Source organism: Phyllobates terribilis, unplaced genomic scaffold, assembly GCF_046119375.1.
Source record: "Phyllobates terribilis strain yellow unplaced genomic scaffold, ASM4611937v1 Scaffold_115__1_contigs__length_5345438, whole genome shotgun sequence".
Lineage (NCBI taxonomy): Eukaryota > Metazoa > Chordata > Amphibia > Anura > Dendrobatidae > Phyllobates > Phyllobates terribilis.
The window spans coordinates 2,561,106-2,582,832 of record NW_027362875.1 but is presented as its reverse complement, the minus strand read 5'-3'; the positions used below and the strand labels follow the sequence as shown (position 1 = coordinate 2,582,832).

At 45.6% G+C, this 21,727-nt stretch overlaps 1 protein-coding gene across 1 annotated transcript in view; it reads left to right on the top strand.

Moving 5' to 3' along the window:
- The first annotated feature begins 12,210 nt into the window (after positions 1-12,210).
- The window catches only part of LOC141201401 (uncharacterized), a 54,028-nt gene continuing 44,511 nt past the window's right edge, over positions 12,211-21,727 (top strand). Inside the window, exons 1-6 of the mRNA XM_073663393.1 lie at positions 12,211-12,354; positions 12,483-12,662; positions 12,746-12,869; positions 12,953-13,050; positions 13,249-13,339; positions 14,920-16,483. Coding sequence (XP_073519494.1) covers positions 12,277-12,354; positions 12,483-12,662; positions 12,746-12,869; positions 12,953-13,050; positions 13,249-13,339; positions 14,920-16,483 — 2,135 coding nt within the window. The 5' untranslated portion in view covers positions 12,211-12,276. The remainder of the gene's footprint in view (positions 12,355-12,482; positions 12,663-12,745; positions 12,870-12,952; positions 13,051-13,248; positions 13,340-14,919; positions 16,484-21,727) is intronic.

Genomic DNA, 21,727 nt, shown 5'->3' with positions numbered 1-21,727 from the left:
CAGGTATTAGGGAGGAATGACCGCTCTCAGTCCTCGGTCAGTGGGATTTAGGGAAATACGGGTAACACACATGCTGGTCCCAACGGGGACTATATTAGCAACAGTTTCAGTTTCAGTTTCAGTTCACGGTTTCAGTTTCAGTTCACGGTTTCAGTTCACGGTGCCCCGACGGGCAACTATATACAGCTTCTGCTTCGCTGTCCTTAGCGACGGCGTCCTCCTGCTCTTGCTTTATGGTTACCTTTGGCTTCAGACCCGTCCGGGTCCTCTTGCTCTTCCTCCTCACACCGCAGCTCTTCCTCCGTCAGGCGATGCACATGGAGGGCGTAGGGACCTTTGGCACACTTGTGCCGGGTGAAGGTGACCTCGTCCCCGATGTAAAGGTCACGACCTCTGTGTCCCTCCGGTAGGTGGGACTCAACGTCTCTCCTGGTTACGAAGACGTCGCCTAGGGTGTGGTGGTCTCGGATGAAGCCCCACCCATGCTGCAGGTTAAACTTTATCACAGTCCCGGTGGTGCGGGGACTATGCGCTGCACGGGGGTCTCTCCTGGCCCGGCTCTTCTGCTCCGCGCTCTTTACTTGAGCTAGCTGTTCCCGGACCCGCCTCTCTCTCCGCTCCCTCTCGAAGTCCTCGAGCTGTTGGCGGCAGCACTCAGCACGCTCCGCTGCAGCTGCCCGAGTCTCTTGAGTGAACCCCATAAGATCTTCTCCGGTGGGGTCCCACTCAAACTGTGCTTCCGCTAGCGGGGGCGAGATCATCTTTACGGGCTTTGGAGCCGGGATCAGGGGTTCATCCAGGGGTCTCTCTCTCCGGAGTCGGGGATGGTGGAACTCCGGTGGCCATATAAATGGCTGCCCATCCGGGCACGTATGCTGGGCGTACAGGTCCTCTCCCAGATGCGGCACTCTTGGTCTTATGGGCGCGGTGGTGTTAGCGCCCGGGTTGCCCGGGCCTTGCGGCCAGGCCTGGGGTATCTGGAAGGTAAAGGGCACCGTAAGGACGGCGGCGCCCTGGGCTACTTGGCCCTGCGACCAGGCCGGGGGCTCCGCGGAGGTAGGGGGCGCTGTTGGTATTGCGGCGCCCGGGGGTTCTAGGCCTTGCGACCAGGCTGGTGGTACTTCCTGCTTGGTCACGTTCGGGGTCGAGGCGTGTGACGTCACAGGGGTCGCGGCTCCCGTTTGAGGCCTAGTCTGCGGCGGTGACGTTGCAGCGACGGGCACGGCAGGATAGACTTCGGGCTCTGCGACGGGGAGCTGGGGCAGGTACGCGGTTTCCCGGTCTGGGGTATAGACGTCCCCTTTACCTGCCTCCACTCGTTCGGCTCCCTTCTCGGCGCCGTCTCCGGCCTTCAGTCCTCCCGCGCCATCCTCAGAGGCGGTCTGTCTCCTCGTCTCGGGTGGCGTGCTCCGCTCACAGGTCTCGGTCTGCTGGGCCATCTCACGGCTCCACTCCGCCAACGTCTCTCGCTGCACCCGGGCCATCCTCCTTGCGAGGCCCTCCAGAGCGGTCTGTGCACACTCCCGGTCTCGGGGGAGCTGTGCTAGGACCTCCACTAGGCCTAGTGGGGTCGTTGTTTCCAGCAGGCTCCTGACCAACGGGTCGGTGCTGCTCTGCTCTCCTACAGTCGTCTCCAGCAGGCTCCTGGCCAGCGGGCCGGTGCTGCTCTGCTTTCTCGCCATCTCCGGGTAAGCTCCTCCGATACTCTTCTCCAGGCTTCTTGCCTCCGGGTGCGCTCGCTCTAGACTGCTCCAGGCGGCACCCATCTTTTCTCTCTCCTTTCGTCTCCTCCCACCTCGAGGGCGGTCCCGGGGCCACTTGGTGACTGTCAGCTCCAGGGGCTGTTCTTTCACGCTGACAGACACCTCTAGCATCACAGTCTCTGTTGGTGGGGGCGGTTTCCACTTTTGGCGCCATTTTCGGTCCTGGCCCACGATGGGAGGTGGCCTCTCGCCACCCTCTGGCACGCCCATAATGGCGTCCGCTCTTCCAAGGCGGGAAACCTTTGGAAATGGCGGGAATCGCTTCCCAGTGGCGGGAAACTCTGCAGATGGCGGGAAAACGCTGTTAATGGCGGACAACCGGCTGGAATCGACTGGTGATGGGGTCCGATGGCGGGGACCCTCCGGAACCGGCAGGAGACTTCTTTTTGAGGTAAACTCATTCTTTTCTTCAGGCACGCAGTACCCGGTTGTTGCGGGCACGTAATCCTGCCGACTACGCCAAAGTTGACGCGCCCCCTGGGCCATATTCTTTAGGGGGAATATCCGGAGCCGGATCAGATGGGAGTTGTAGTCTTCCGAGTGGCTGTGACCCGGTCCGTGCCCAGGGTGTCAAACTCAGTTGTATGTGGCAGTCCTACAGATGTTAATAAGTTCTTAATGTCGACTACGCCACCCGTTGTATTGCGGTCACTATGGCCGCCGCTGCAGCAGGGTCCGCTGAGGCTGATGGTGTAGGTGCAGCTTTTGATGGTATAACCCCCAACGGGTGGGGTATAGCCTTAGGGGGTCAGGTGCAGAGGATGGGGGTTGTGGTGGTGCAGCATAGATGTTAAAGGAAGACAGAGTCGGGTTATGCAGTTAAGGGTATTTACTCACTGCTGATGTTCCGGTCACTCCAGCTTCAAGTGACCTCCCGAGCCGTGCTGCATCCACCAGGTCCTGGATCCAGCCAACCCCCAAGCGAGTCCGGAGCGTGACCCTGAGCTCTCCTTCTGTCCTTTCTCTGGCCGTCCCCACTAGTGATCCACCCAGGTCCAGCTCCCTCGGGCCTTCTGTTGGGAGACCCTTGGCCTTGGGTTCCCTGACCCTCCACGTGGTATGCCTTCGGGGTGGATGTGGTGGGTGGCCGTGGCAGACGCTGCCCACGGCCTCCGGTCTCTGGCTGGGGTGTGTTTTTGCCCCCACCAGCTTGGGTTCCGGTACCCTGATGCCGACTCTTCACCCGTGGATTGGATTTGGGGTCTCAGAGTCCTCTCTTCTGTTTCCCCCTCTGGGTCTCTCTTGCTTTCTCCTCTCTCTCTCTCTGGGGCTGCTCTGCTCCTCTGCTTCTTACTCTGACAGACTGACCTGCCTGCAAAGACTGACTGACCCTGTTCTTAGTTGGTACCCACCTTATATACACCCTCTATGTGTGAGCTCAGGTGACCAGCACCCAATGAGCTCCTATCTTTACCCAGGCTGCTCCCCCTATCTGCCCCTACACTACTTGGGATGTACCACCCCCCTCCCACTCCAGCCAGGAACAGACTCGGTCGTACCTGCACATTTCTAAGTGGGAGTACCGTCGGTCTGCTCCTCGGAAATGGGATGTGTGTAGTGCATGCAGCCTACCGAGCTCAGTTCCACACTCCATCCTTACCCGGGAGTGGAATATCACACCTCTGGGTTGAGGTGCAATACCCCTGTAGCAGCCGAATCCTCAGGGTGCTACACATGCATACCAGGATGGAGGATTGGGGTGCCATGGATGGGGATGAGGGCCACATACAGTACAGACCAAAGGTTTGGACACACCTCATTTAAAGATTTTTCTGTATTTTCATGACTTTGAAAATTGTACATTCACACTGAAGGCGTCAAAACTATGAATTAACACATGTGGAATTATATACTTAACAAAAAAGTGTGAAACAACTGAAAATATGTCTTATATTCTAGGTTCTTCAAAGTAGCCACCTTTTGCTTTGATGACTGCTTTGCACACTCTTGGCATTTTCTTGATGAGCTTCAAGAGGTAGTCACCGGAAATGGTTTTCACTTCACAGGTGTGCGCTGTCAGGTTTAATAAGTGGGATTTCTTGCCTTATAAATGGAGTTGGGACCATCAGTTGTGTTGTGCAGAAGTCAGGAGGATACACAGCTGATAGTCCTACTGAATAGACTGTTAGAATTTGTATTATGGCAAGAAAAAAGCAGCTAAGTAAAGAAAAACGAGTGGCCATCATTACTTTAAGAAATTAAGGTCAGTCAGTGCGAAAAATTGGGCAAACTTTGAATGTGTCCCCAAGTGCACTTGCAAAAACCATCAAGCGCTACAAAGAAACTGACTCACATGAGGACCACCCCAGGAAAGGAAGACCAAGAGTCACCTCTGCTTCTGAGGATAAGTTTATTCGAGTCACCAGCCTCAGAAATCGCAGGTTAACAGCAGCTCAGCTTAGAGACCAGGTCAATGCCCCACAGAGTTCTAGCAGCAGACACATCTCTACAACAACTGTTAAGAGGAGACTTTGTGCAGCAGGCCTTCATGGTAAAATAGTTGCTAGGAAACCACTGCTAAGGACAGGCAACAAGCAGAAGAGACTTGTTTGGGCTAAAGAACACAAGGAATGGACATTAGACCAGTGGAAACCTGTGCTTTGGTCTGATGAGTCCAAATTTGAGATCTTTGGTTCCAACCACCGTGTCTTTGTGCGACGCAGAAAAGGTGAACGGATGGACTCTACATGCCTGGTTCCCACCGTGAAGCATGGAGGAGGAGGTGTGATGGTGTGTGGGTGCTTTGCTGGTGACACTGTTGGGAATTTATTCAAAATTGAAGGCATACTGAACCAGCATGGCTACCACAGCATCTTGCAGCGGCATGCTATTCCATCCAGTTTGTGTTTAGTTGGACCATCATTTATTTTTCAACAGGACATTGACCCCAAACACACCTCCAGGCTGTGTAAGGGCTATTTGACCAAGAAGGAGAGTGATGGGTTGCTACGCGAGAAGACCTGGCCTCCACAGTCACCAGACCTGAACCCAATCGAGATGGTTTGGGGTGAGCTGGACCGCAGAGTGAAGGCAAAAGGGCCAACAAGTGCTAAGCATCTCTGGGAACTCCTTCAAGATTGTTGGAAGACCATTTCCGGTGACTACCTCTTGAAGCTCATCAAGAGAATGCTAAGAGTGTGCAAAGCAGTCATCAAAGCAAAAGGTGGCTACTTTGAAGAACCTAGAATATAAGACATATTTTCAGTTGTTTCACACTTTTTTGTTAAGTATATAATTCCACATGTGTTGATTCATAGTTTTGATGCCTTTAGTGTGAATGTACAATTTTCATAGTCATGAAAATACAGAAAAATCTTTAAATGAGAAGGTGTGTCCAAACTTTTGGTCTGTACTGTACTTCTGGAGTAAGCATAATATAATATACTCTGCTTATAACATTACAAAATGAGCCGAGGGAAAAACTCGAGTAAAGCAGATAAATTGAAAGACTTTACCAGAGGGGACCTCCAGGAAAATTCTCGGTTGAGGAAGGGGCCAACATCCTTGTCAAATAAAACAATGGATCAACTTAAGAGTCATGTATCTGATGAGAAGGAGGGGGGGGGGGGCTTGAAGAAATGACCTTGAAGCAAGTTGCTGATCAACTCTTAGAAGCTACACTACCGTTCAAAAGTTTGGGGTCATTTAGAAATTTCATTACTTTTGAATGAAAAGCACATATTTTTTCAATGAAGCTGTAACGGGTCTGGGAGGTGGAACCTCTGAGCTACAATACAAAAGGGCAGTCCTTGTAAGGAAGCGGGTGGCTCCCAGGGAAGGTGGGCAGGTAGTCACGGCAAGTGACAGGGACAGTCTCTGGGTAGAAGGGCAGGAGGATACGGCAAATGACAGGGACAGTCTCTGGGTAGAAGGGCAGGGGGATACGGCAAGTGACAGGGACAGTCTCTAGACAGACGGGTGGTCACGGCAAGTGACGGCAGAGCCTCCAGGTAGGCTAGCAGGCAGGTAGCAGATGTGCGCTCCCAGGTGAGCGTGCAAGAGTCTCTGGACAAGCAGGTGGTCACGGCAGTGACGGCAGAGCCTTCAGGTAGGCTAGCAGGCAGGTAGCAGATGTGCGCTCCCAGGTGAGCGGGCAAGAGTCTCTGGACAGGCAGGTGGTCACAGCACGTGACAGCTTAGCCTCCAGGTAGGCTAGCAGGCAGGTAGCAGATGTGCGCTCCCAGGTGAACGGGCAAGAGTCTCTGGACAGGCAGGTGGTCACAGCACGTGATGGCAGAGCCTCCAGGTAGGCTAGCAGGCAGGTAACAGGTGAGCGCTCCCAGGTGAGCGGGCAGACTGATCCATAGACAGACTGGCAGGGCTGGTAGGCAGACTGTCGGACCGCAGATAGATAAGTATCAGGCAGGTATCAAGCAGGAATCTGTCAGGTGACTGGCAGGTAACTGGTAACGGGACCTGAGGGCTGAAGCAGAGTTGAAAGGCTTTGCAACAACATTGCTCGGGCACCTCCATTTTGGAGGAGGTGCCTTATATATGGAGAGGTCCTCCGGCCATTTGCCGGGGACTCCTTAGGACGGCGCGCGCGGCCCCTTTAAGAGAGGGCGAGCGCGCGCACGCACGCCCTAAGCACAGTGGCCGGGAAGGAGCGCGCGCTGCCAGCAGAGCGGGAGGAAGACGCCGGGCACGGAGCGGAGAGGTGAGGGGAACGGCGTCCCTGCCTAGCAGGAGGCAGGGACGCCGACGCTACAGAAGCTAACATTAAATTAATCAGAAATACACTCTATACTTTGTTAATGTGGTAAATGACTATTCTAGCTGCAAACGTTTTGTTTTTATTACAATATCTAAATAGGTGTATAGAAGCTCATTTCCAACAACCACCAGTCCAGTGTTTTAATGGTACATTGTGTTTGCTAACTGTGTAAGAAGGCTAATGGATGTTTAGAAAACCCTAGAAAACCCTTGCACAAGTATGTTAGCCCAGCTGAAAACGGTTTGGCTGATTTGAGAAGCTATAAAATTTACCTTCCTTTGAGCTAGTTGAGAATCTGGAGCATTACATTTGTTTGTTTAATGAAACTCTCAAAATGGCCAAAAAAAGAGAACTTTCATGTGAAACTCGATAGTCTATACTTGTTCTTAGAAATGAAGGCTATTCCATGCGAGAAGTTGCCAAGAAACTGAAGATTTCCTACAACGGTGTGTACTACTCCCTTCAGAGGAGAGCACAAACAGGCTCTAACCAGAGTAGAAAGAGAAGTGAGAGGCTCCCCTGTACAACTGAGCAACAAGACAAGTACATTAGAGTCTCTAGTATTAGAAATCGATGCCTCACAGCTCATCAACTGGCAGCTTCATTAAATAGTACTCGCAAAACGCCAGTGTCAATATCTACAGTGAAGAGGCGACTCCGGGATGCTGGCCTTCAGGGCAAAGTGGCCATATCTGAGACTGGCTGATAAAAGGAAAAGATTAATATGGGCAAAAGAACACAGACATTGGACAGAGGAAGATTGGAAAAAAGTTTTATGGACAGACGAATCAAGTTTTAGGTGGAAGATGCTTGAAGAGTGCCTGACGCCATCTGTCAAGCATGGTGGAGGTAATGTGATGGTCTGGGGTTGCTTTGGTGCTGGAAAGTGGGAGATTTGTACAAGGTAAATGGGATTTTGAATAAGGAAGGCTATCACTCCATTTTGCAACGCCATGCCATACCCTGTGGACAGCGCTTGATTGGAGCCAATTTCATCCTACAACCGGACAATGACCCAAAGCACACCTCCAAATTTTGCATGAACTATTTAGGGAAGAAGCAGGCAGCTGGTATTCTATCTGTAATGGAGTGGCGAGAGCAGTCACCAGATTTCAACCCCACTGAACTGTTGGAGCAGCTTGACCGTATGGTACGCAAAAAGTGCCCATCAAGCCAATCCAACTTGTGAGAGGGGCTTCAGGAAGCATGGGGGTGAAATGTCTCAAGATTACCTCAGCAAATTAACAGCTAGAATGCCAAAGGTCTGCAATGTTGTAATTGCTGTAAAGGGAGCATTCTTTGACGAAAGCAAAGTTTGAAGGAGAAAATTATTCTTTCTAATAAAAATCATTATTTCTAACCTTGTCAATGTCTGGACCATATTTTCTAATCATTTCACAAGTCATTTGATAAATAAAAGTATGAATTTTCATGGAAAGCACAAAATTGTCTGGATGGCCCCAAACTTTTGAATGGTAGTGTATATCCACTTGCAAGAACTCTCTGACCAGGAAGATAGAGGAGGTTCATTCAGATGTGGGCCTACTCCGCCAAGACATGCAAACCATGAAGAAACGTGTCACTGAGGCTGAGACAAGGGTATCAGAACTGGAAGATAAACTGCTGCCTATTGTTAACAAGTTGACCAAAGTGGCTGGCTCCATAAACGTCTGGCGCCAAAAAGCTGATGAACTAGAAAATCGAATGCAAAGAAATAATATACAAATTATTGGCCTACCAGAACGAACAGAGGGTCAGCATCCTGAAATCTATTTGGAAAATTGGCTTAAATCTACCTTAGGAGATGAATACTCCCTGGTCTTTGCTGTGGAAAGGGCCCACAGAGTTCCAGAAAATCCCCCCCCCCTCCTGGGGCCCCTCCTAGACCCCTTCTTGCTAGACTGTTGAATTCTAAGGCTAGAGATACCACCCTGAGATTGGCAAGACAAAAAGGCTCTATTAAATACAACAATTCTACAATTTCTATCTTCACTGATTTTTCCGTGGAACTACAGAAACAGAGAGCCCAATTTATGGATGTCAAGAAGAAACTTAAAGACAAAGGGATTATCTATGCAATGGCTTATCCTGCTCGTCTCCGAATTGTTTCTGGAAACTCTACTATTTTCTTTGCTACCCCGGAGGAAGCGTTGGAGTGGCTCCAGTTGCACCCAAAGCCTGGAAAAGGGTGACCGACACCCTTTATGTCGCCATTCCTATATTGAACATTGGGTTTGATTTCATTTGATGCACCTTTTTCATATGCGGGAGTTCAGACTTTGCATCGTCAAAGACAACATAATACCTCACACTGGGATCAGTGATGGTATTCCCCGAAAGGAAGCGGCATAAGAAATGTTCAAGTCTACTTCTTGTTTTGGTTGTGTTTAGGATTGTTTAGGATTACAAGTTGAACGCTGTCAAAGTGATCAGTTCTTTCTACTTTGTCTCCATGCAATATGATCTATTGGGTCTTACAGAGGCGATAGATCAACCTGGTGAGCCCCATAAATATGTAAATTGGGTGGAAATGATTGGATACATCATAAGGGAAATAATGATTATGAGCAGTAATAGTGCAAGGGTCTCTTGCTTCTACCCCTCATATCTATTTTCATCTTTCTTATATTAGATACATGGCGTCACAACTGAAATGTATGACATGGAATTTAAGAGGTCTGAAATCCCCTAAGAAGAGGGTTAAAGTATTCTCGCAAATCAAAACTTGCCAGCCACGTATCCTGGCTTTAGTCGAAAAACACTTCACTAGAGATTCAGCTAGTTGGCTAAATAAACCCTGGGTGCAATGGTCGTTACACTCTTACCATACAAGCTATTCAAGAGGAGTTTTGTTTTTAATCCATAAGGCCATTAGCTGGGAGGTTAGGGAGGCTCGCAGAGATTCAGAGGGAAGATTTGTTTTATAAATGCTATAATTGATTCCAGAGAGTATGTAATACTATGTGTATATATAACCCACCTCCTGCTAATCTAATTATTATCCAAAAGGCAGTAAGCTTCGCACTAAACTACCTGGATGCTCAGATCTTGTGTATGGGGGAATTCAACTTGATTATGGATGAAAATTTAGATAGATTGAGAATTGGTGACAACACCAGAAGGACAACAATACCATCGTCTAATTTGTTTTCAACTTATATGGTTGGATAGATTTGTGGAGATTACATCACCCCGGAACTAAAGAATACACTTGTCACTCCTCAACTAAATCTACGTTATCACGGTTAGATTATATTTTCAGTTCTAGTAATACTGCGATGTGGGTACATAGTATTGAACAAGGGGTAAGAGGGATTTCAGACCATAGTCCGGTGATACTAACGCTTAAATTTGACCAGTTACGGGACAGATCCGCATGGAAACTTAATCACTTTTGGTTAAAATTAATTTGTCCTAATGATAGAATACCGGATCAAATTGACTGTTTCATGGAAGTACATCCGTTGCCAAGGAACACTAAGATTTTTTGGGGATACACTGAAGGCATACCTTAGAGGATGCCTCTCCTCCGCTATCTCTTACATGAAGAGAACGACTGCACATGTTGATACCGAGTTTGAACATAAGTTAAAAGAAGCTGAAGTCTTATGTTTCAGACCCGTCTGATGTGAATAGAATAAACTGGCTACACTCTTATAGAATGTACACACAAAATGTTGACACTAAATCTAAACGTAAACTATTTTTCACTAGACAATCATATTTTGAATTGGAGAACCAATCAAGTAAGTTGTTGGCCTTTATGGTCCGCAAATATAATGACTCTAGTGCTATTCTCAGGATTCGAACATTAGGGGGCCAGATAGTCACTGCGGCAGAAGAAATTCTAAATGGCTTTCATAACTTTTATAAATTGTTATATAAATCCCAAAGTGCCCATAATAAATTAGAATGTCTCTCTTATTTGGCAGATCTTGATTTTCCCAAATTAAATAACACACAACAATCCCTTTTGGATGCAGATATCACTTTAGAGGAAATAAATGCAGCCCTGGCAGATATGGCATTGGGTAAAGCTTCGGGCCCTGATCACCTACCACTATTGTTACCCTTGTGAAAATGAAAAAAAATTGGGTCTGAAGTAAAATGTTTGAGAAAAAAGTTAAATGTTTATTTTTTTCCTTCTCTTTGCTTCAGTTCCTGTGAAGCATGTGACATAACTCTGATTTAAGGGCATAAGAATTCAAAGTTTGAAAATTGCAAAATTTTCCAAATTTCTGTTTCTTTGCTCCATCACTAAGGGGTTAAACAACTCTCCTTAGTGCGATCATAAAACATACAAGCCTCTGATTGCTCAGATGATGCACTGTACTACTGTAGTGTATTATTACTGCTTGTCAGTGTAATACTAACTGACCCATACACATGAGATAAGTGTTGGCTGAACGGTCATTTGGCAGACGGCTATCTCTCCCGACTCCCCCCATACACACACATATTCCAGCTTTCCTGTGATCTGGATGAGAGTCTCCTCCAGACTCCTCTAGCGGAGGATTATCTACAGGAAAAATAAATGGATTAGCCTGAAATTCAGGATCACAGATCCTTCTCTGCCCTGACATCATCTGTCAAGAGGTCCCCAAATACATTATATAGTCGACCAAACGCCCCGAAATCAGTGCTTTCATGCAACTTTAGTCTAATGTGTATGGGGGCATTAAAAAGTAACTTATTGTATGCTGCCTCTGGTCCAGCATAATAGACTAATAGACTTTTGTACATTGCAGGCCCAAACACCATTATTGGTCATTTAAGTATCATAGTAACTAGTCAGCCCCATACTATCGAGTACTTGGGGGAGGAGGGCATTCAGCCGGACTCTGTCAAACCTTCTGAGATGCCATGTTTGCTTTTGACAGCAACAAGTGGTTAGACTGCCAGGGTTGGTGTAGCAGCCGTACCTGTGCCATCCCTGTGGTGTACATCTGTTCTGGCGCCCAAAAGAGTTATTTTCTTTTAAAACAAATGTTTAACATGTTAAAAAGTAACAAAATGTGTCTTCTGCTTTTTGCAGGTTTTTTTCTTATTACAAGAATTGTTAGAGCCAATTTTCTTTGGAAACATTTTAATATCTGCTTTTTTATGGAGTTTTTCTTGTAATATAGGAAAGCCCAAGGCCAGAAATAAACCCCATCAAACACTGTACCCCCATAAAACACTGTACATGGAGACTTTGGTATCAAATAACTCCTGTCTTGGTGTTCTTACAAACAAGCTTTTATAAAAGTCTCAAACTTCTGGGTGTGAATCAGACCTGAGATCTAACGTGATGGATGACAGTCCGGTGAAGACCGGAAACATATAGACGGCCGGTGGTGATGTAGTCAGTGACGGACTCTGGCCAAATACTTTTTATAGAGCCGTAGTAGAAGATGAAGATTTCGTCCTCATCATGAAGTAGTTATTTCTCATGTTACGTGTAATGAATATCTCCTGCAGTATTGATAATGCCGATTCAAGTAAATGAGACGAGAATTAGCTTTATGGAAGATGAGTCTATGAGAAATGTATTCAGCTGCAGACTCCGAGGAAGAACTGCTTGTTGTCTGTGGCCTAAGATATATAGGTTTTATTACTAGATGTAAAGAAGAAAACTAAACACTGTAAAATAATATATGTCCTCATATGTTTCACCTTATTATCTCCAGTAATTGTATTATTACACAGGATTTTTATTATGTTCCATCGATTCATCTTCTCATTCAGGTCTCTACAATTTTGGATCCTCTCAGTGAATATCTTCTATATAAGAGAATTTTCCTGATTTACCCATCAAAGATGGATATGGACAGAGACAAGATGGCGGAGAGGATATTACACCTCACCCTAGAGATCCTCTTCCGGCTTACTGGAGAGGTGAGAGATTCTGATGACGTCACATTACATCATTCTTATCTATGGGAATAACGATGGACAGAACTGGAGAGGTGAGGACTCTGGAAATGTCTGTAGTGAGATTTATTAATGTGTCTCTCCATAACCAGGATTACACAGTAGTGAAGAAGACCTCTAGGGAGCGCTGTCAGGACCCTGTATCTGAGGGATGGGAAAGACCCCTGAGCCCAATCACGGAGCTTCCACCTCACCCCCTGATACATGAGGACATCAATGACCAAAAGATCCTAGATCTCACCTACAAGATGATTGAGCTGCTGACTGGGGAGGTGACACTGCTGGGAATGCTGGGACATTTTCTAGTAAAGCTATGAAGGGATTGGGGGTATAACTCTATCATTGTATGTGTCAGGTTCCTATAAGGTGTCAGGACGTAACTGTCTATTTCTCCATGGAGGAGTGGGAGTATTTAGAAGGACACAAAGATCTGTACAAGGACATCATGATGGAGCTTCCCCAGCCCCTCACATCACCAGGTAATAGACAGGACTAAATACACACAGCCTATAATTATCTCTATGTAAAGAATGAATTCAGTCCCTGTATGTGTTTTTTCCAGATCTATCCAGTAAGAGGATAACACCAGAAAGATGTCCCCATCCTCTTCTTCCACAGGACTGTATAGAAGAAGATCCCAATGTTCCTCAGGATCATCAGGTAGATGGATAGAAGGTGTCATGAGATCTCCCCTATGATGTGTAGACGGCTGTGAAGGTCTTGTGCTCAGTCTTGCTTCATCCACCAATATTATATGTTTTATACTTGTGTAATGAGAACGGTGGAGATGGCTGGATTGGAGCTGTTCATAGATGGGACTTCTCCATCTGTCTGTGACTTGTACTATATTTGTTTCAGGGTGAAGATCTGACCCATATTAATACTACGGAGACATATGTAAGGGGTGATGAGCGATGTAAAGAGGAGATTCCTACAGATAATTGTGGAGGTGAGTAGTAACCACTAAATGCAGAGAAGTCACAGATTCTTCTCAGTCACAGGCTGTGGCTGGTTTACCGGTCATGTAGTCCAACTGTATCACAATCGTATGATCACCATTTTGCATCTTTACCAAAACATTCTCCTCCACCAAAAACTGTTCAAATGACTTTGGACATTGAAAGCCCTTTTCTATAGAACTTACAACCTGGAAGATCCACCTACCAACTGAAATTAGAAGATCCTGACTCTTACCTGCCCAGGTCTCTAAACTAATCCAAATGACAGCATATGTAGAAAGTGCTGACAAGTTAGAAAATCACTTGAAGAAAAATATTATGATGGGCCTGTGAGAGAAAGCGGAGGGTAATGATGGTGTTGGCTTCCTAGATCCCTAATATCTTATTAGATGAATCTACCTTCTCTCCCTTTTGTGCTGCTGAATGTGCTCATATGGTCCCTACAGAACCAGGTCCAGTCTTTATGACCAAACCTCGCTTTTATGATTGACAACATTAAATGTGCAGTGAGGGCCAAGTGTGAATTTCTGTACAATAACAAAAGAGTTTCCTTTTATCCTGACTTTTCAATTTCTTTTTAAACCAAATAACTTCAAAAATAATCGTGATAAAGTGTACAAAAAACATAACACCTGTGCCATGATATATCTATAAGCTGTGCGTGGCTGATGGCTGTAATATACATTTATTCACGCCTGCAGGAGATATGTTGGCATGACTTGAGCCAAGAAACATACTCTAATTACCCCAGAGAGGTTTCACCACTAGTTACATTTTATTATTTTTTTGGATCTTTTCATTAGATGTGTTATTATCTATAGTCAAAGTTTTGCCCATCACCCTTTATCCCCTCTACATGGATCTGTTCTTGCACAAAAAGACCCCTAGACTTGGGCCACGGTGTTGCCTGCTGTTCTGTGGTGTGAGATGACAAGAAGAATAGTCAGGTAGCCGGATTAGAACCAGGAGGGCAGAGAAAATACAAAATCAGAAGACACAATAGTAGTCAGTAAATGGGCTGGGATCACAAGAAGAAACTAAGAAGAAAATACACAACACGAGAGCTGATCACAGAGGACTTAACCAGAGGAGAACAAGACTGTATCTGGCAGCTTCCGGAATTATGCATGAGCTTTAGTAGGATGTGGTGCTTTCCATTTGAGTTAAGTAGGGAGCATATGTGACTTTGGAAGAGTGGATTTTGCTGGATTGGTTTATGGACGTCATGTTGCTTTTCAAGAGCCTTTGAGCCACTAATGATGTGGAAACCTCTGTTGACAGATGATGGACCTGAGTGGGAGCTTATTTTTTTGTGAAATGAGTAGAAAGTTTTATTGGTATCATTTTCACATATTTCATATTTGGGAGGCAGAATGAACAAACAGTTGAACACCACACTCTACTGTTTCATGCTATGAGGTTTTATATTATACTGTGAACTGTCATTGTTTTGGTGAATAATTCAATATTTTTCCATAGCTTGCCATTTGTACCATTAGTTTAAGTAGAAATGTTCAAAAATATAAATTTCAAGAATATTTCATTCAAATATAATATTTTTTTTACTTAGCAGATGACTGTACCAGGAGATCAGAGGGACAGCTGACATCTTCAATTTTCAAATCAGATGAGCTTGAGATCCCACAGGATACAATTGAAGGAAATGCCATTACTCCAGATATATCATCATCCCTTCACAGCAAAGATGTGTCATCTGATCCTTTGAAACAGGTCCTTTCTTCTGATTCATTACCTACTACTAAGGAAAATCAAAGTCACAAAATAAGCATTAAAAATCTAACTGCTCCTAAAGCTAAAAAATCATTTTCACAGTCAGAATATGGAAATAGTTTTCCCGTCAAAATGTTTTTTCTTAAACATCAAAAAATTGACACAGCAAAGAATAGATTTTCTTGTTCCAAGTGTATGAGATGTTTTAACAAGAAATCAAGTCTTCTTAGTCACCAGAGAACTCACACAGGGAAGAAGGCTTTTTCCTGTTCAGAATGTGGGAAATGTTTTAACCAGAAATCAGTTGCTGTTATACATCAAAGAACTCACACAGGGGAGAAGACTTTTTACTGTTCAGAATGTGGGAAATGTTTTAACCGGAAATGGAATCTTGTTATACACCAAAGAATTCACAAAGGGAAGATTCCTTTTTCCTGTTCAGAATGTGGGAAATGTTTTAACCAGAAATCAGATCTTGTTACACATCAGAGAACTCACACAGGGGAGAAGCCTTTTTCCTGTTCAGAATGTGGGAAATGTTTTAACAATAAATCAAATCTTCTTCGTCACCAGAGAACTCATACAGGGGAGAAGCCTTTTTCATGTTCAGAATGTGGGAAATGTTTTAACCAGAAATCAGCTTTTGTTACACATCAAAGAACTCACACAGGGGAGAAGACTTTTTCCTGTTCAGAATGTGGAAAATGTTTTAATCAGAAATCAACTCTTGTTATACATCAAAGAACTCACACAGGGGAGAAGGTTTTTTCCTGTTCAGAATGTGGGAAATGTTTTAACCAGAAATCAATTCTTCTTAGTCACCAGGGAACTCACACAGGGGAGAAGCCTTTTTCCTGTTCAGAATGTGGGATATGTTTTAACCAGAAATCAGATCTTGTTACACATCAGAGAATTCACCCAGGTGAGAAGCCTTTTTCCTGTTCAGAATGTGGGAAATGTTTTATCCGAAAATGGAATCTTGTTATACACCAGAGAACTCACACAGGGGAGAAGCCTTTTTCCTGTTCACAATGTGGGAAATGTTTTAACACAAAATCATATTTTCTTAGTCACCAGAGAACTCACACAGGAGAGAAGCCTTTTTCCTGTTCAGAATGTGGGAAATGTTTTAACCAGAAATCAGATCTTGTTAAACATCAGAGAATTCACACAGGGGAGAAGCCTTTTTCCTGTTCAGAATGTGGGAAATGTTTTAACCGGAAATGGAATCTTGTTATACACCAGAGAACTCACACAGGGGAGAAGCCTTTTTCCTGTTCAGAATGTGGGAAATGTTTTAACAATGAATCAGATCTTGTTATACATCAGAGAAGTCACACAGGGGAGAAGCCTTTTTATATCCTTAATGTGGAAAATGTTTTACTTGAAAAGACACACTTTTAGCAAGAAAAAATGTTGCTAATAAGTGAGTGTGTTCTATAGACTGGAGGTAGCTTCCTGTGACTGAGGACAATGAGACAGTGTCCTTCCTGATCAGTGAGAGAACTGCTCTCTCTTCCAGCACCACACTTATCTAAATGATTGGTGCAGAGCAGGAGAGGGAAGGTACCGGGACCTGTACAGAGGCAGCACATCCTGACTGAGCAGCTGAAGAACCTTTCACGTGACTATCTCAAGGACCTTTCAGATCATGTAACACTGTTTTGCATAGTTTTAAAAATTGTCAGGTTCTGTTATTAACTGAGCCATTTCTTAATGAGTTTGACCTCTTGAATTCAAATTGGACAATGAGTTTTCCTTTTACTGCTACATATAATTAATGATAAAAGTTTCAGTACTTTGAAACATTATTTTTGTAAATATACAGATGCAGAATATTTTGTTATGCCTATTTTCTGATAGAGTTGTGCTCAAAAGATTACATACCCAGGCAGAATTTTTGCTTTCTTGGCCTTGTTTCAGAGAATATGAATGATAACAAAAACCTTTTTCTCCACTCATGGTTATTGGTTGGGTGAAGCCATTTATTGTCAAACTACTGTGTTTTCTCTTTTTAAATCATAATGACTTCCAAAAACATCCAAATGACCCTGATCAAAAGTTCACATACCCTGGTGATTTTGGCCTGATAACATGTACAGAATTTGACACAAATGGGTTTGAATGGCTACTAAAGGTAACATCCTCACCTGTGACCTGTTTGCTTGTAATCAGTGTCTGTGCATAATATTGAATGAGTTTGTGGGATCCATACAGACTTGCATCTTTCATCCAGCCACTGATGTTTCTGGATTGTGAGTCATGGGGAAAGCAAAAGAATTGTCAATGGATCTACGGGAAAAGATAGTTGAACTGTAAAACACAGGAAAGGGATACAAAAAGATATCCAAGGAATTGATAATGCCAGTCAGCAGCGTTAAATCTGTGATTAACAACTGGAAAATCAGGGTCTCTGTAAAAACCAAACCACAGTCAGGTAGACCAACAATCTCGGCCACAACTGCCAGGAAAATTGTTCGGGATGCAAAGAAAAACCCACAAATAACATCCAGCTAAAATTCAGGACTCTCTGAAAACTAGCGGTGTGGCTGTTTCAAGATAAGCAGGCACTTAAAGAAAAATGGTCTTCATGGTCGAGTCGCCAGAAGAAAGCCATTACTGCGCAAATGCCACAAAGTATCTCGCGTACAATACGCCAAACAGCACAGACACAAGCCTCAAAACTTCTGGAACAAGGTAATTTGGAGTGATGAGACCAAAATTGAACTTTTTTGCCACAACCATAAACATTACATTTGGAGAGAGGTCAACCAGGCCTATGATGCAAGGAACACCATTCCTACTATAAAGCAGTAATTTTAGGACCTCTGCAGACTGCCCCCCCCCCCCCCTTGGCAGTCTGCAGAGGTCCTAAAAATTTCCCAAATCAATGGGAACAGTGCTCAAATGTCATGCGAACAGTATGGGGAAGATCCCTGGAAGCATTTCTGACTCCCAGGTCACTGCTGTAAACAGTGTTGTCAGAGTATTACGCTACTTTTACGGACTCACAATAAAACATACAAAAATAAAACCAAAATGGAATTTCCTGGCAAATATGTTAAGGAACATCCTTTCCAGGGTAATGACTTGTATATATGGCAAAATAAATAACCAAAAATAAAAATGCTCCTCCACACCTTGGGCTATGTTCACACATAGCTTTTTTTGCAGTTTTGCATTGCTGTCAACAGTGACAAATGCATTCACCGTGAAATGTAATTTAAATTTTACAACCTTATCTGGCCATGTGGTGTGTGACACATCATCAGGCACATCCTGTTTCATTTATGAAGGAGGGACTCTGAAAGTCACAAAGCCTATTTTTATAGGGCCATCAGGAAGCGCCTTACTATTCTTAAAGGGCCAGCAGTCATTCCTCGCTATTGTTAGAGAGCCATCAGCTGGCTATGCTTTGTTGTTCCCATTATTAACAAGTGGGTCTCCTATACTGTTATTGCCTATGCAGTGACTGCAAGGGCTGACAAAAATTTGGACGCAACACCATACCCCTTTGAAGAGACATATAGGAGGGTCTCAGTAACAAAAAATGTTTCCATTATAAAGGAGTGGGTCTCCTATAGTGAAAATGCCCATGTTGTGACTGCAAAGGCTGCCAAAAGTTGAGAAAAACCCCACTAACAGTTTAAAAACACATAGAGCAGGGCCACAGTAATGGCATGTTCCCATTAGAAAGGAGCGGGTCTGGTATCCAGTTACAGGGTATGCAGTGAGTCCAACAGCTGCCAAAATTTGGCAAAAATCCCACTAACAATTTAAAGACACATAGAGCTGGGTCACAGTAACGGCATGTTCCCAGTAGAAAGAAGAGGGTCTGCTATACAGATACAGGGTATGCAGTGAATGCAACGGCTCCCAAAAATTTGGAGGAACTTCAATACCCCTTGCAAGAGTTGTAGATTTGGTGATATGGTGGTGGAGAAGGAGGACAAGATCAAATAGACAAAATCAGGAAGTGTATACCCAATGTCTGGGTGTGAAGACAGAGGTGCATGGGAATAGAATTAGACATCCCAAAAAAAACACTGTTTTTGAGTTTGTCATACTGCTATCATTCGGGGATGTTGAGAAATCTGGCCCAATCCAGCCCTTGTTCATTTTTATAAGAGTCAGCCTGTCAGCATTTTCAGTGGACAGGCGGATGCGTCTATCGGTTATAATTCCACCAGCGGCACTAAAAACCCGTTCTAATAAAATGCTAGTGGCAGAGCAGACCAGGACCTCCAAAGCGTAGAGAGCCAGTTCATCCCACTGAGTCCAGCTTGGATACTCAATAATTATAAGGCACAAAGGAATCACGGAGGATGTTGGTATGGTCAGCAAGGTACTCCCTCAACATCTTCCAAAACTTTTCCCTCCTTGTGAGAGTACCTTACACCTCAGGGCCTGTGCAATGGGAGGGTCTGAGAAAACTGTCCCAGAACTTAGACAGTATTCCCCTGCCTCTGCTGTATTGCATTTGTGTCTCCCTCGCCTGTACGCCTTGGTTGTCCAACGAACTGTGACCTCTGCTGCCAGCGTTTTAAGACGGGAATTTTTTTTAATCATTCTGCAACAAGGGCATTCTGGTACTGCCCCATTTTATGAGCCCTGTCCAGCGTAGGAATAAGAGACAGAAAGTTCTCCTTGTATCGTGGGTCTAGAAGTGTCACCAACCAGTAATGACTGTCACCCAAAATTTGGACAATGCAAGGGTGACGGGAAAGGCAGCGTAACATAAACTCAGCCATGTGTGCCAGACTGCAAAGAGGTAAGACTTCCGAGTCCTCACCAAGAGGACGACTAACCATGTTCTCCTCATCCCTGTCCTCAGGCCATCCACGCTGTACAGATGATATGACAGTAGTACCGTCTATAGCGCAGGAAATTAGCTCCTGTTCTTCCTCCTCCTCCTCATTGTCACCCAATGCACTTTGGGATGAGATGAGGCTGGGCTGTGTGAAATCACCCTGTATGGTTCCTTGCTCCATCTCATCGTGCTCCACCTGCAATGCATCCTCTTTAATTGTGAGCAGAGAGCATTTCAGAAGACAGAGAAGCGGGATGGTGATGCTAATTATGACAACATCTACGCTCACCATGTTTGTGGAGTCCTCAAACTTTTGGAGGAAGGTACAGATGTCTGATATCCACGCCCACTCCTCAGGTGTTATGTGTGGAGTCTGAACTGAATACTGACCGCCTTGTTGATGCTGGTAGTCAACAACTGCCCTCTTCTGCTCACAAATCCTTCCCAACGTCTATAATGTAGAGTTCCAACGTGTGGGGACATTGCAGATCTGTCGGTGAGCTGGAAGTTGCAAACGCTGCTGAAGCACGGCAAAGGCAGCGGAAGCTGGAGGTGACTTTCTAAAATGGGCATACACGCGGCGTACTTTGACAAGCAGATCCGGGTCAGTTTTGAGAAACCGCTGAACCACGAGGTTATGCATATGGGCCAGGCATGGTACGTGTGTGAGCTCGCCTCACCTCAGAGCCGCCACCAGATTCCGGCCGGCCATTGTCACACACGACCATGCCTGGCTGTAGGTTCAGTGGTGTCAGCCATAGATCTGCCTGCTCTTTCAGAGCTGCCCACAACTTTTCAGCATTGTGCGATTTGTCACCTAAGCATATTAGCTTCAGCACAGCCTGTTGCCGCTTGGCCGAGGCAGTGTTGCAGTGATTCCAGTTTGCGACTAATGTGGTCATTTCGGAGATGGAGACTGAAGAGGAGGAGGAGGTGCAGGAGCTGTAGAATGTGGGGGCAACCCTGATTGAACCAGGGCCCGCAGTACTCGGCGTCAGGAGGACGTGTTCCGTCCCAAAATCTGACTGGGTCCCGGCTTCCACTATATTAGCCCAGTGTGCCGTCAGAGAGATGTACCGTCCCTGACCACAAGCATTTGTCCATGTGTCCGTGGTTAGGTGGGATTCCCAGTAACTGCGTTGTTGAGGGCACTGCTAATGTTGTGGGACACCTGCTCGTGTAATGCGGGAACGGCACACCAGGAGAAATAGTGTTGGCTGGGGACCAAGTACCGCCGCCATCAGGTTGCGAAAAGCTTCCGTCTCCACGAGCCTAAAAGGCAACATTTCGAGCGCAAGCATTCGCGAAATGTGAGAATTTAGTAGTGTGGCCTGTGGGGCGTTGGCTGCGTATTTGTCTTGCGTTCCAAGGACTGGGGTTGGGAAAACTGAATGCTGCGCTGGGACAAGGACGTGGACGTGCTTGCTGATGGTACTAGTTGAGAGTGTGCAATGACAGGTGCAGGGCGGGAGGCATCTTGGCATGAGCCATGGACAGGGGATTGGTGTGCATGCACAACAGCGGAAGGAGCAGTGGTGTCAGACGCTGTTGCTGGACCCTGGGGTTCGGCCACTTAGGTGCTTTGCTGCCATGTGCCTGATCATGCTGGTGGTGGTCAGGCTGCTACTTTTGCTACCCCTACTGATGGTGGCCTGGCAGGTGGTGCAAATGGCCTTTTTGGGGTTATCTGCGGAGTCTTTAATGATAACCAGACTCGGGAAGACCTAACAGTTGTACTGGCAACTTCCGTCGTGTTGGTGTTACGAGTAGTGCTTTCCCGCCTTGTGTCTGCGGCCACCACACTGCTTCTTCCTGCCTGTTGTGGTGCTACGCCTCC